Source organism: Rhineura floridana, chromosome 16, assembly GCF_030035675.1.
Source record: "Rhineura floridana isolate rRhiFlo1 chromosome 16, rRhiFlo1.hap2, whole genome shotgun sequence".
Classification (NCBI taxonomy): Eukaryota; Metazoa; Chordata; class Lepidosauria; order Squamata; family Rhineuridae; genus Rhineura; species Rhineura floridana.
In genome coordinates this window covers 34,493,411-34,509,130 of record NC_084495.1, presented here as the reverse complement: position 1 = coordinate 34,509,130, position 15,720 = coordinate 34,493,411, and the positions used below count along the sequence as shown (strand labels likewise).

The following is a 15,720-nucleotide window of genomic DNA, read 5'->3' as shown; positions in this document are numbered from 1 at the left end:
CAAACCCTTTTATTTTCCTCATTCCTGGAACCTCAACCTGGTTGACTTGTCAGGGTGCATTTCACACATTCCTGCTAGCAAGCCTCAAGGATACGCCTAGTTCAGTCACTACTGGAGGGAGAGAAAGCAAACTAGTGTGATCATACACATACCTCGCTTTGCCCTGGGACTGCTGCAGAGCTCCAGCATCAGTGTGGAGACGAAAACCTGGAGCGCTACAGCATGAGCTGTGTAGAGGAGGATACTCTGCGGGCTGGATGACAAGACGGCAGCAGATTAGGGTAAGTAAGCCTGGGAGAAAAACATGGCCTTCCTTAGCCTTCAAATACGTCCAAGTTTGAGATGATGGGGAAACATCAAGACATCATAATGCAGCCAGGGAGATCAGACCAATTAATAGAGGCCTGTCAATAGCCAAGTGGGACCTGCAACAAAATGTTGCAGTGTGGGATGCTTCAGTTCAGGGCTCAAGCAGCTCTATTCAAATCCTTCTGCTTTGATTTACCACCTCCCCCATTTAGTTTTCCATGGCTACAGAGCTTGTTCAGACTTGATTGGCCTTTTTTTAGGGAAGGGGTTCCCCTCCCTCAAGACCTGCAAACCTTGTGGTTTCCTCAAACCTGCTGATGTATCTCATATGCGTATGTGTATGTGGTGCCATTTTGGTTACGTAAGAATTGGTACTCGCATCCTGAGCATTGGAAATAGAAAGGGTGATAATCTCCATGTTGAGATTATCAACACCTGTTGCCTCTCGACACCAGTTGCTGGTGAGTCAGAGCAGAGGAAGGCTTTCATGCCCCTTTGGTGGGCTTCCAGGAGACATCTGGTTTGCCACTGTGGGAAGCAGAATGTTGAACTAGATGGACCAAGGTTGGTCTGATCCAGCAGGGCTCTGCGTATGCTCAAGGGCTGTACTTCCCCGACATAGAAAAGGCATCACAATTAATTTGGCTCTGAGCGAACAGCTGCTGGGTATGCACTATTTTTATCTCAGCAACTGGGAAATTAAAAAGATAATTGCCTGGAGGAAACTAGCCCTCAAAACACCTTGTGCTGCTTCCTGGATGCCTCACTTTGGGGAAGGGCCGTGGCTCATTGGTAGCATCAGCTTTGGATGTAGAAAATCCCTGGTTTGATCCCTAGTATCTTCTAGTAAGACTGGGAATATCTCCTGTCTGAAACGCTGGACAGCAGCTGCCAGACAGTGTAGACAATACTCTGCTAGATGGGTCAATGGTCTGACTCAGTATAAGGCAGCTTCCTATGTTGAGAATAATGGTTGTATTCGTACTCAGATTAGACCCATTGAAATTAATCAGTCATGTTTATTAATGTCAGTGGGTGTACTCTAGAGTCGCCTGTGTTTCCAAGGCCAAAGTGAATTAGTTTGCAGCCCTGTCAGCTGAATTGCAGCCTTCTCCGTCATGTGGTGTGACCTGCCCAGGTATTTGATGTTTTTTGCAGTCCCAGGCAGGCAGGAGCAAAGCTGTTATGGAATGGGCTGAATGAAGAACACAAGGAGCAGGAGCAAGCCAAAGTCCAGCATCCTGTTCTCACAGTGGCCAACTGGATGCCTATGGAAGCCTGCAAGGAGGACCCAAGTGCAACAGCAGTCTTTCCTAGCAACTGGTATTCAGAGGCAGGCCCGGCACCAGCAGTTGGCCAAGTTGGGCACTGGCTAAGGGCCCCACAGGCTTGGAAGCGCCTCTCACCAGGCTGACCCAGCTGTGCCACCATTCACCACCTTCCCTGACACATTTTTCTCAAATTTCTCATTTTTCCAATCTTAAATTGGTTTTCCACATTTCCGCAGCAATTTGCATTTTTTAAAAAAATCCTCATGAAAATTCTTCAGCATTTTAGTGTCAATTTCTCCCAATAAAGACATTTTTGTATGCGGTTTTGACCGATGTACACATTTTGGCAAGCAAATTCTTATCATATAATACATTTTTGTATGTTATTTTCACTGTAATATATTCATTTTTATGCACATTTCCCCTTAATTATATGCATTTTTGTAAACATTGCTTGCTTGGAAAACTTACATTGCAAAATTTGGATAAGTGTGAATTTTGAAGGGTGGCTGTGTTTCGGTTCTTTCATTGTTTTGGAAAGAGCAAATTGACAGATCCAGCTTTGGATGGAAACTGAATCTAATTTCTCTACCATCCCTTCTGTGGACACTCCTTATTGTGCCCATGTTCTTTAACAATAAAGGTCATTTTTTCCTCCTCCTCATCATTGCCAATTTTAAAAAATAACCACCCACACAGCCTTTATCTTGTTTTGTTTCCCTTCATTTTTAGGCATAGAGAAAAGTTCGTAGAAATGGAGGACAGCAAGAAAAATCCTGCAAAGCTGAGCAAAAACAGGCAGCCTGTGAAAACAGAGTGGGGGGCCCAGTATGTGGTGTTTACTTACTTCCAGGGAGACATTAACAGCGTAGTGGACGAGCATTTCTCTAGAGCTTTGAGCACAAGCAAAAACCCGCAGGATTTGAGCAGGAGGAGCAGCGGTGAGGAGGATGCGATTGTAAAAAATGGTGAGCCTCTACTCTACACTTTCTGGGCTTATCACTTAACTTATGACTTAACAACTTATGTAATCAATGGCTCTTGACTCAGTATTGACAAGACACTTGCGCAGGCGCATCTGCACTGTGGCTTAGCAGAACCTCCCAACGACTTGAGAGACAAGGCTTTAAGAACATAACATAAGAACATAAGAAGAGCCTGCTGGATCAGGCCAGTGGCCCATCTAGTCCATCATCCTGTTCTCACAGTGGCCAACCAGGTGCCTGGGGGAAGCCCGCAAGCAGGACCCGAGTGCAAGAACACTCTCCCCTCCTGAGGCTTCCGGCAACTGGTTTTCAGAAGCATGCTGCCTCTGACTAGGGTGGCAGAGCACAGCCATCATGGCTAGTAGCCATTGATAGCCCTGTCCTCCATGAATTTGTCTAATCTTCTTTTAAAGCCATCCAAGCTGGTGGCCATTACTGCATCTTGTGGGAACAAATTTAAGGGATGGAGCCAACTCCCTTATGAGGAAAGGTTGCAGCATCTGGAGCTTTTTAGTTGACAGAAAAGCCAAGTAAGCAGAGACACAATAAAAGTGCGTAAAATGATGCATGGCATACAGAAAGTGGATAAAGTTTTCCTCCCTCTCTGATAACACTACAACTCAGGGATATGCAATGAAACTGACTCTTGGAAGATATAAAACAGATAAAAGAAAGTACTTCACACTAAATAGTTGAACTATGGAATTTGCTCTCACAGGAGGAAGTGTGGGCCACCAACTTTGATGGCTTTCAAAGGGGATTAGACACATTCATGGAGGGCAAGGCTATCAATGGGTACTAGCCACAATGGCTATACTCTGCCTCCATAGTCAGAGGATTATGCTTCCAAATACTCGTTGCTGGGTATCACAGGTAGGGGGCATCTGGTTGGCCACTGTGAGAACAGAAAGCTGGATTAGATGGGCCACTGGCCTGATCCAACAGACTATTCTCACAATCTGAAACTGGGACCTTCTGCATGCACCTCTGAGCTACAGCCCTTCCCCTGGGGGAGGAAGGTTAAAGCAAAGTACCAGTCCCCTTTCAAAAGGCTTTTTTTTTTTAACTAGCTTGCTCAGGCCCATCTCGTCCAGCATCCTGTTTTCTACAGTGGCCAACCAGGTGCCACTGGAAAGCCCACAAGCAGGACATGAGCGCTATAGCCCTCTCCCCCTGTTGTTCCCCACCAGCTGATATTCAGTGTATACTGCCTCTGATCCTGGAGGTTCTGTCAGAAGAAGGACATCTTCATCAGGAATATGAGAATGGCTTGCCAACTGCCCCTATTTTTCATCAGTGAAATGTTGGAAGGACAATCATTTAACTGGCATATCTTCTTCCACTCATTATAAAATAATAAATGTTTATGCTTACATTGACAACTGAAGTAGAATAAAATTATAGAATAAACCATGCAGTTTGTAGGAAAGAAAACTATAGGCCACCATGTTGGTATATTACCAAAAATCCAAAACCCATGGGAAGTTAATATTCATTTATATCAATATTATTTATCCATTGAAACAAGGGAGGCTGGTCCATTAGGGCTGCTGCGGCACTGCCCTGCCAACTTCAGTCTGCTCTCAGCCAGCCCTCACCTGCCTACTTCCATTTTTACCCATTCATATTGATATTTTTAAGGATTTCATGGATATGTTTATGTATGGTTCTTTGTATGTTTTTGTATTTTAAAATTTCAATATGGTTTTATGTCAGCTTTGTATTTTTAAATCTATGTAATCGGCCTCGGGACCCGCATTCTGGGTGAGAGGCAGACAGCAAAAACATTATTATTATAATTATTACTCAAAACCAGTCCAGGCGGGTAACACTGCTCCTAAAACAGTTTCCTCCTAAAACAATTATAAATATAAAACCAGTTTGGAAACACCACATACGTAAAGTCAATTCAAATCCAAGTCAGATACCTCCAAGTCGGATACCAAGTGGGATAAAGAATTTAGAAGGCTTGTTGAAAAAGGAACATCTTTAGCAGGTGGCAAAAAGGCAATAGAGAAGGTTCGTGGCACAAAAGAGCCCCAAATCCACTTTAACTGCACCACCTGCATTTGCCAGTATGTGATTGAATCCCACCGAAAATAGCAACAGTCTGGATGTGCCCTACAACTCGCACCACTCCTGACTACCAGGTGGTTGGGACTGAGGAGAGCAGGAATTCAGCAACATCTGGAGCGCCACAGATTAAGCATGTCCAATGATCAGAGATGATGGGAATTGTAGTCCAACAACATCTGGCAGGCCACAGGTCCCCCAGTTCAAAGATTACAGAGTTACAATATGCAGAGGGTTTTAACAATCAATCTCTCTTCCCAGGGAATTGTGCCTCTGTGAGTTAAATAGGTGGCTCCTCTCGTAGCACCCTTAACAAACTACAGTTTTTAGTATTCTTTGGGGAAATCCATGACTGTTAAATAGTGCTTTAAATGCATGATGCGGATGGGCCCTAAAAATACATTAATCACATTTTTTCTCTTCCAATGAACAGAACATCACCTGACTCCCCAGCAGTGGAACTTCTCCCCTCAATGGGCTAAGCCGTACCATGCATCACCTCCATTAAACCTGTCCAGCGCTGACGATAACACAGCTGCTGCCACAACAGGCCCCTATCAGCCTCCTGTTCTCCAGGGTGTTGCTCCCCCGACTACCGAGCTGTGGCACTTGCCTTCAGGGGGCAATCCAAATTTGACTGCAGCTTCGGGGTACCCTCCCTCTATCTCTGACCTGCATATGACGCAGGGAACCATGTCTGATGAGAAATATGGGTCCCTGCTAGGCCTGTTGCAACAGGAAAGGTGCCCTTCATCCCTCCAGGAGCATCCAGGAGCCGATTCTGGGTCTGCTTGTCCTACCAGCTCGGCTAGGTTACAAAATACGAGCCAGAGTTTAACTTCTGGGGGAGGTAAGTAAATATTGGTTTACTGTGATTGTTGGGCCTTTACAAATGCAAAGGGGGCGGGTAACACATGGCTTTGTTTTTTCTTTAATGCCAGAGAAGGGCAAGTTAAAAACCGTTTGTTGCTGCTTTTGAATGGACTGGAAATGGAATGGTAAATTGGTGTGGTGTTACCGCTTAAAACCAGGAGTTTTGTTTCATGCAGGCTCCACAACATACAGTACTTGTTATTTTGATTTGATTTGATTTATTTAACAAACGTTATACACTGCTTGACTGTAATAAAGTCAAGCGGTTTACAATGAAACAAAACAAAACATTAAAATAATAAAAGCAAGTTAAAAACAAGTATTCAAAAACATTCAAAGACTAACATCAACAATGAGCTAAAAACAGATTAAAATACATCTAAATATCTGTACAGGCTTGCCTAAACAAAAATGTTTTAAGCAGGTGCTGGAAAGAGTAAGAAATGGAAACATAGGAAGTTGCCTTATACAGCAACATACAATTGAGCCATCTAGCTGAGTATTGCCTGCGCTGACTGACAGCAGCTGTCCAGGATTTCAGACAGACCTTTTTGGCATCTCTTGGAAACTTTTTTTTTCATGGCCTTTGCAGTTGTCTAGAATTTTCTTGACAAGCCAGTCATTTTAATGATTATGCTGTACCGTTATTGGTGGGTTTTGTATATTGCTGTACACCACCCTGATATTTTATGAGAAGGTGGTATATAAATACTTTATAAATAAATAAAATCTCAGTGGCTTTCAGTCCCTGGCATCTCCAAAGGATCCCAGGGAACAGGACCGTGAGGCCCTCCTCGCTTGAGACCCTGGAGTTTTGCTGGCCCCTAGAACAGGCTGCACCGTGCTGGGCTGAGCGGAATCATGTTCTGACACCATCCAAGGCAGCTTCAGGTGTTTGTACCTCTGTATTTGTCTACTTCAGCTGCCTTTGATTAACATGAATAAATGAATAAATTTATCCTCTGATGAACAAGATCTCTGTATCTCTATTGTCACTTCTTGGGCCCAAAACCGAATCACAACACAATACAGCGACAGCTAGAGTGTCCCACTGAAGGCATGCCATGGAGAAAGAGGATTGAGAAACGTTTTTCTCCCTCTCTCATATCACTAGTACTTGGGGTCATCTAATAAAGCTGAATGTTGGAAGATTCAGGACAGACAAGAAAAAAAATACCTCTTTGCACAGCGCGTAGTTAAACTATGGAGTTTACTCCTACAAGGGACAGTGATGGCCACCAACTTGGGTGGCTTTAAAAGAGGATTAGGCAAATTCATGGAAGATAAGGCTATCAGTGGCTACTAACCCTAATAGCTGTGTTCTACCTCCACTGTCAGAGGCAATTTGTTTCTGAATGCCACTTGCTGTGAATCAAACGTGGGGAGAATCCTGTTCCGCTCAGGTTCTGCTTGCAGGCTTCCCATGGACATCCTGCATTGAGCAGGGGTTGGACTCGATGGCTTTACAGGCCACTTCCAACTCTACGATTCTATGATCTGGTTGGCCAATATGAGGATGCTTGACTAGATGGGCCACTGGTCTGATCCAGCAGGCTCTTCTTAAGTTGTAAAGCAGGTGTAGTATTGCTAAACTACAACTCCCATCAGTCCCGGCAAGCAGGGCCAATGGCCAGGGATGATGGGAGTTGTAGTTCAGCAACATCTGGTGGGCCAAAGGCTCCTCACATCTGATCTAAAGCAATGGGCCCTCCTTAACTGCAGCAGACTTGTTTGATTGCTTTCATTGGGACAGTACCAGTCACAACCTGCTTGAACTGACTCGGGGATCTTCACATGATAATGATGGATGATGGGAGGCTCCTCTTAATGTTCTCAGTTATACATGCACCTATTTTGTAATTGGTAGGGAGCATTGCCTTGCATCTGCTAAGTAGGACAGTGTTCCTCGCCTGCCAGATGCTTGGGATTAGTGTCTCTTAAGAGTCATGTTGATCACTGAGCTATTTTTTGAGCAATCTGCCTGTCATACAGGGTGTTTATTAGGGCCTGTTTATAGTAACTGAAACTCCAGCGGCCTTGAAAAAATGAGCATGCCTTCAGGGTAGTTTTTCCTCCCAGCCTTGGCTCAAAGCACAATCACACTGCCGAGCCTCATCTCCCAGGCAGCAAGTGAGAGCCCGTGTAATGATAAGAGAATAGGGGTCGCCAACTTTCTTTTGGCCAGCGGACATACGTTGAATGTTGAGAAAGCACTGTGGGTACCAGTCACAAAATGGCTGCTATGCAGGCGTAGCATAACACAAAATGGCTGCCGGGGGAGAACAGCGTAACAAAAAATTAGAAAGAGTACAATCATTACTGCTTCCTGCCCCAACCCCGCAATAACCTCATGCTTGCTGTGGGAAAACACCTATCTCTTCTTTTCCTGATTGTGGAGATCTCACAGTATTGCTCTACCACAGACACACACAGACAGAATGATGCTCTTGCTGTCTAATAACAACAGGGTGTATTACCCAGTACCCGGGAAATATATCAGGTGGCCCTATTACCCACACACAGCACATACGCACACTCACTGCAGACATGCAGCCCACAGACACACATACAGCTCTCCCTCTTGCTCTCCTTCTCTCTCCCTCTGCCCAAGGGTATCTTTCTCAATCCCACACACATGTGGGCGTGCATACTCACAGCATACTTGAGCACTCCTCCCGCCCCCACCCCCAGTCAGAAAAGCCCTTCCATGGGTCAAGAATGTGCATACCATTAACACGCACACACACACACGGGTCACCAATCAGGGTGCCAGATTGGCAATCCTTGCATTAGAGCAGCCTTTCCCAACCAGTATGCCTCCAGATGTTGTTGGACCACAATTCCCATCTTTCCTGACCATTGGCAATGCTGGCTGAGGCTGATGGGAGTTGTGGTCCAACAACATCTGGAGGCACACTTGTTGGGAAAGGCTGCATTAGAGTATGGGATTGAGGAGACTTGGGTTCAAATCCACCCCCCTCCCAGCCCTGAAGCTTATTGGCTGGCTTTGGGCCAGTCACATTCTCTGTCAGCCTTGCCTGCCTCACAGGTGAGTGTGTGAGAGAGTGTATAGAACCAAATCATTTGTTCATTACCTTCATATACTGCCCATCCAGGCAATCAAATTCAAAATCCAGATGTTGCTGAACTACAACTCCCAACATTCCTGGCCTGCTGGCTAAGGCTGATGGGAGTTGTAGTTCAGCAACATCTGGAGAGTCACATGTTGCCCACTCTTGCCCTAGCACAGGTAAGGGGAACTTTTGGCCTTCCAAGTGTTGCTGAATGACAACTCCCATTATCCCTGGTCATTGTCCATGCTTGCTGGGGCTGATGGGAGCCATCGTTAAGCAACATCTGAAGGGCCAAAAATTCCTCATATCTACCCTAGCATGTCATAGAGAAAGCAGAATGTCTCTGTTAAGATGGCTCTTGTCTCTTTTTATAAGTACGTTTATTAAAAGTAATAAATCCTTATGCTTATTAACTGGCAAGAGGGCACCTTGCTAGTCCATCAAAATGTTTTTAATCTATTCCAAATAATTTACTAAACATCCTAGCCCTAAATATTATTCATAATCTTAAAGCAACACAGCAAATGAAATGTGGAAGCTACATCAGCCCTCCCTCATCTCCTGTCTCTGATGAGCTTCTTTTTAACATTAACCATTTAATCGGTGATATCTTTCTTGCTTTCCAGGTATCCCGGCTAATGACAGGAGAAGAGATCTCTATTTTTAGAAAATGGACACATTTGTTTATTGTTTCTGCAGAGAGGACTCCCCTATGTGGACATTTGGAAAAACTGCCACTCTGATAAAGAGAAGTCGGCATCCGGGAACTCCCCTCACCCTTCAACCTGCATTTGCAGATCTTCATATGGGTGTTTTTTTTAAAAAATGTCTGTACTATACCTTAAATTTGCCTTGCCTTATGCTTGCCTTTTCAACAACTCGAATTCAACATGTCTGGGATATGGAAAAGCTCCCTCTGGAAGACCCACATCTCCTACTTTTAACCCCAGCTGAAAATTGTCATCTTCATCTTCCAGAGAACTTTCTGATGATGGTTTGTGGCACTTTAGAAGAGGAGCCACAGCAGAAGAGGAGACGTTGTGCTATGGTGGAGGTAGATGACTGCAGACTGATGGGCTGTAAGGGGGAGCTGTAACAAAGCTAGGCATTAGGTATGGTTGTGCCATGGTTTGTGCTGCCTGTGTAGATTAGGGACGGGATCCATTGGCTGGTGCCGGTTTAAAAGCATTCCGTTGACCTAATAGGCTGGTATCTATTTGAGTTCGTTCTTTGTCCGCAAGCCGAATTGGCTTTTACTGATCTGCTTTTTCTCCTTGCAAAAAAAGAGAGGGAGATATTAATATCAATATTTTGAAAGGAAATATCGATAGAATTATTGGTCTTAATATCTATATTTTAGAGGCAGATTTGCTTTTAAAAAATCAATTTTTGAAAATAGCCATGGAAAATTGCTACATAAAAATATGATCCACAATGATAGAGAATAAGCGAATTAATGGAAAATTCAATACCAAACCCGAATTGGGCAGAATTGTAGCGCATCACTAGTGCAGATTCTCTAGTGTTTAATATATGGCTACAGAACTGATTTCCCCCCCCCCCTGGAGTACATACTCAGTTTAGCCTGTTATGGATTCCTCAATCCCCCATCCCTCTCTAAAGGGGGTGGTGGAGTAAAAGGACTCAAGTAGAAGAAGGAGAAAACACAACAGTTTTCTTGTTAAAAGCTTAGCTGAAACTTCAGCTAAGCAATGCATTTACATGCCCTTCTTGAAAGGCAAACATTGCACATTTATCTGCCTAATTTACATAAGAATCTGGGCTTTCTGCTTTAGGAACCTAGAGCTGGTTTTGAAATAGAAATCACAACTGCCTGTTTCCATCTCTGCTTCACTAGGGAAGAGAGAATTTTCTTTTTCCACTTTAATCAGCATGAACAGAAAATGCCATTTCTACGGGTTTCCCTTGAGGGTTGAAAAAGTCAACACTGGCTTCTCTGGGATGTCAAGGTGTTGTCATACTTTGTGATGGTGTTTTTGTTCCCTTCGGCTCCATAGATTTCTCTCTCACTCTGGAAGACTTGACAAAATATTACATTGTATTGAGCAGCTACCATCTGGTGTTGTAGATATATATTTTGCTCCCATTCTTTGCCAACATTACAATCTGGCACGTTGTATAGTCAGCTCCTATCTGATAAGAACCAGCAGCTGCCAAGTTTCGAGTTGCTTATAGTGGAAATGAATTCTCCCATCAAAACGTGAAACAAATGTTATGGATTCCTTTTATCAGCATTCTTCTCTCTGAAGCAGGATGTCCTGCTTACATCTAAAGCACCAGGAGCCAACCTCTTCAGCACGTGTGCCAAAGAGCCAAGCCTAAAGGATGAGAGAGGGCCACTCTAATGCATTCTGCAGTACCTACAATACAAGCCTGCTGTGCCTTGGGATCGTCTTGCCACTAGCATAGGAGAGGCAGGTAGGCTTGCAGGACTGACATTTTACTTGGCCAGGCCTACAGGTATGAACTATGCAGGTAGTCAGAGTGTGGGTGGGGTGGGCAAGCAAGTGGCTAAACGTAGCTGGGTTGCTCAGAATGGATGAGCCAGTACAGAATCAGCATCTTTTATAAGACCAAGTCAAATTCTATTGGCTTCTTGTGTCACCTGACCTTTTAGCTGCAGTTCCGCCCTCTGGCCAACAGAAAGCCAGCCTCCAGCTTCTTCCTATGACAATCAAAATGATGTACTGCTAATGTGGGGAACCTTCTGGGCCTCCAGATGTTACTGAACTATAATTCCCATCAGCCCCAGCAATGGCCAGGGGATGATGGGAGCTGTAGTTCAGCAACATCTGGAGGGTCAAAGGTTGCCCACATCAGCCTGCTTTAAATTTACATCGTAAGTGGAAGAGCCAGTCTGGCTTAGGCCAGAAAGACTCAGGTTCAATTTCTCACTCAGCTTACAGGGTTGCCTTGGGGCAGTCACCAGCAGGATCAAACCTGCAGGCAATCAGAGGGGCCAGAGGTGCAGTGTGGTATAATGGTTAGAGAGACTAGGACCTGGGAGACCAGGGTCCAAATCTCCCTTTAACCATGAAGCTCACTGGGTGCACCTTGGGGCAGCCATAGGCTCTGATCCAGTACATGTTTACTCAGAAGTAAGCTCCACTGGGTTACTCCCAGGTGTGTATTGGATTGCAGCCATAGTCTCTCAGCCTAATCTACCCCACAGGGTTGTTGTGCAGATGACATGGGGAGGGGCAGACCCATGTATGCCACTTTGAGCTCCTTGGTGGAAAGGCAGGATACAAATACAATTTCTAATTAATTAAATCTTGGTCTAGGACAGGAAAAGGTCACTCTCCTGAGATGGTGACCAAAGGGGGCCAGAGGCAGGTAGCATCCAAGGCAAGTGAGAAGTCAAATCCCAAGGGTAGTCGTCTGAAGGCAGAAGACATAATCTCAGGGAAGGGGGTCTCTAGACTCCTGTTTCAGCTGACCGGTTGCTTAGTGTGACGAACTGTGCCCGACTCGCCTTATATATAGCCAGCCAGGCTCCTACATCATCTAGTGTAGCTAAGCAGCTGAGTTGCGATACCCCTTTCTGGCCATGACTTGGGTGGCACTGCAGTGCAGCAATGATCAGCTTCCTCTGCTTGACAGCTGCCCTCACTGGCACCAGGGACCCCCTGGCCAGTGGTGTAGTTGTCCAGGATCTCAGGGGTCTTAGATCCCTTTCCTTTCTGGAAACCAGGTCCCAGCAGGGTCCCTATGTCTTCAGCATCCTATGAGCCAATCAATATGAAAGGAGAGTGTGTTACCCACACATGTTTCCTTGTCCTTTCCTGCTGATTGGAACCAATCGGAGTGAAAGGAGGTGAGTCAGCCCTGAGAAGACTGTTCTCAGTAGCTAACACTCTCCCCTTTGAAGCTAGGGACGTCTGTTGTTGCGGGAGAAGGCATTAGCAAGGATCTCATTCTCAACCCAGCAGCAAAAAAGAGGGTGCGGCCCTGCACCACACTACTGTCCCTGTCAACATCTCCAGCAGGGCTGGGAGAGACTCCGTATTTGAAACCCTGGTCACTGCTAGTTGGTGTAGACATTGGCATAGAGCTAGGTGGAGCAATGGTCTGACTTAGGGTTGCCAGGCTCAGGGCCTGAGAATGATCCTGTATCTTTAGGAGAAAAGAAGGTCAGCCAAGCGCAGGTGTTCTTGCAACCCTCTAATGGGAAAAACCACAAGGTGGAATTCTCCCTCCCCCCTGCACACCTTTTAAAGATACAAAAAACCTCTTGGAGGCTGGGCCTGACAACCAAGAGGTCTTTTGTATCTTTAAAAGTTGTGCAGGGGGAAGGGAGAATTCCACCTTGTGATTTTTCCTGTTATGGTTGACAAAGGGGCCTTTGGCCCAATAAAACATGGCCCATAATAAATGGGGTTGTTTTTCATGGCACCTGTGGGGCAACTGTAGGTAATTGGAGACCAGCCTCCCCCAACCTGGGGCCTTCCGGGTGTGGTTGTAAATCCCATCAGCCCCAGCAAGCATAGCCAGGGATGATGGGAGTTGTAGTGCACCTATGTCTGGAGGGCCACAGGCTCCCTTGACTTATAGGATGCCTTTTAACAGCAAGGTGTTGCAAAAGTGGTTTGCAAATAAGGGTTTAAAATATTTCAAAATGCAACAGTTCAAGACAAAGTCAGAGTACTAGTAAAATAATTTTTTACAATCCAGTTTAGGTTTGTGGGTACATTCATAACTGCCCCAATATCTTGAGTTATCACTAGCAGGTAAAGGGAGACAGAGAAAATACCCCCCTATGGTTGGATTGGTATCATGTTTTTCAAGTGGGGAAACCAAAAGCAGATTTTTTTTCTGTGTATTGTCTTCCCTGCCTTCCCCCCTCCCCACATGCAAGCAGCACTTAATAGGATCAGGACTTCAGGTTGCTATAAATGCATTGGAAGAGCCCACCGAGGTCAGGCCAAAGGCCCAGTTAGTCCAGCATCCTGTTCTCACGGTAGCCAATCAAATGCCCCAACGGGAAGCAAGACAGCAGGACCGGAGTGCAACAGGACTCTCTGCACTTGTGATTCCCAGCAGCTGGCACTCAGGGACATCCTGCCTCCAATGAGGGAGGCAGAACATACCCATCATGACCATTAGCCACGGATAGCATTGATTTTCTTCACTGAAAGCAGATTCAGGGCAAAGGAAACTAAATCATACACAGTGACTGTACGGCATTTGTTGCCCCAAGGTGTTCTGAAGGCTGCTAGTTCACGGGCATTTGAGACTTGCAGAGGAAGCAGGCTGTGTCCTGTCAAGGCAGGCGAAGCCCAGTCACAGCAGACCCACCTGTGGTTAAAGCAGGGAAAATCTGGCCGAAACTCTCTTGTGCAGAAGGCAAATGACCTTAGGACCTTGGACAGCTCCAAGGGCCCCTGCTCAGTGAAGCTCTCTCCTTCTCACACAGCTATAAGATGTTGTCTCAGCGAGGGGCCTTCTAAAGGCTGACAGGACCTGGACTCCATCCGCTCTACCTGTCTGGAGGAGCTGGCTGGGTTGTTGAAGGCCCCCACCTGATTTTACAGGCTTTGTTTTTCGCAAGGCTGGGGAAATGAGGACACAGCATGGGACAGAATCCGAGGAGGTTGGCAGAGCTGGCTGGGACGGCCAAAATTAGATACTGATGCCCCCACCACCCATCCAAGGAAGTGGCCTGAACCTCACTGGAGTCCTGCACTATGCACTGCAAATAGATCATGATGTCCAGCTTGGATGGCTTTAAAAAGAGATCTAACAAGACCGTGAAAAAATCAAGAGTTCTACCAATGATTATCCGTGATGGTGAAATGGAGCTTCCACGTACAGATGCTGGGGGTGAACATCCAAGGAAGACCACTGCCTTCATGCCTGGCTTCAAGGCAAAATGCTGGACTGGATATACCTCCATCTGAACCTGTAAGGCGATTTTTCTGTTTTTAGGGAGGAGGAGGTGGTTGAGACACCCTCAGCAGATCAGCAGAAGAGGCACAGCTCAATAGCAGAGCACATACCTTGCATGGAGAAGCTGCCAAATTCAATCCCTAGCATTTCTCGGGCCTTAGTATTGCCAGTTGTCTTCTGTGAAATGGGTTCATTGTTGTGCCCATGGCAGTTTCTTAGATTTCTAAATGTGCATCTAAGCCTAAAAAAGTTTGGAGATACCTGGCTTACCTAGCCCAACATATTTTTCACCATAGTAACCCACTAGATGCCTCTGGGAAGCCCACAAGCAGGGCATGAGACGTCCCAGTGTTGTTTCCCAGCACCTGCTTCTCAGAGTCAGCTATAAAATATTTCTTTTTCCAGAGCATGGCTATTCTGAGGGAATAAAACAGGCCCCCACGGACTCAGTGGCTGAGCTGGCAGACAGCTTTGAGCTTCACGGCCCTTCTCAAGGGGCTCACCTTGCTTACATTGCCATTTCAGGGAAAGCAGGGGTGTGTAGGCAGGTGCAGTAGACAAGGCCCAGGTGACCCTAGCAATCCTCTTTCAAAAAGCCGCTAGGGAAATTCAAAAGCTGACAAGAGAAGTCACTGGACATAAGCAAAGACAGATAGCTATAAAAGAATTTTGTGATTGCACGATGTCTGGTTCCCAGCGTTTGCTTGGAAAAGTCACCCAAAAGTTAATCATTGCTCAGAAAACTAGAATGGAAGTTGTTTGATGCTGATCTTTCTGATATATAGGGTTGTACCCAACTTTTATTCAGAGTTGGGGGGGGGGATTTGATGCAATTTGCATTTAAAGGTGAACCTACTTAATTTGCACTTTCCATAACAAGATGCAAAACAAAACACAGATATCGCTCAATAGCTTCAGTTTTCTGAATTTTGTGATGCAGTTCTCCAGCCAGGTGAGCAAAGCAACGTGCACAAAATGCGTATGCTAGGGTAACGTAGGCATAAAAATGCACATAGTAGGGAAAATAACATACAAAAATGCGTTTGGGAAAATGGTTTTGCAGAAATGCACGTTAGGAAAAGTTGCATACAAAAATGTGTTCTCCAGGAGCAAGTTGCACTAAAATTTTCATAAGGACATAAATTCATAAATTCCAAGTGAAGAATTTGCTTAAATCCCCTGCTAAAATAAATGAGTCTTATTTGGGCTCCTTTATGCCTTTAG

General features: G+C 45.4%; 1 protein-coding gene across 1 annotated transcript; it reads left to right on the top strand.

Annotated features, from left to right (window-relative positions):
* The first annotated feature begins 157 nt into the window (after positions 1-157).
* VGLL1 (vestigial like family member 1) lies at positions 158-12,809 on the top strand. The gene is made up of 4 exons (XM_061598453.1): positions 158-281; positions 2,313-2,548; positions 5,073-5,489; positions 9,213-12,809. The coding sequence occupies exons 2-4, from the start codon at positions 2,335-2,337 to the stop codon at positions 9,251-9,253; spliced, it is 672 nt and encodes a 223-aa protein (XP_061454437.1). The 5' UTR covers positions 158-281; positions 2,313-2,334; the 3' UTR covers positions 9,254-12,809.
* Positions 12,810-15,720: the final 2,911 nt, after the last annotated feature.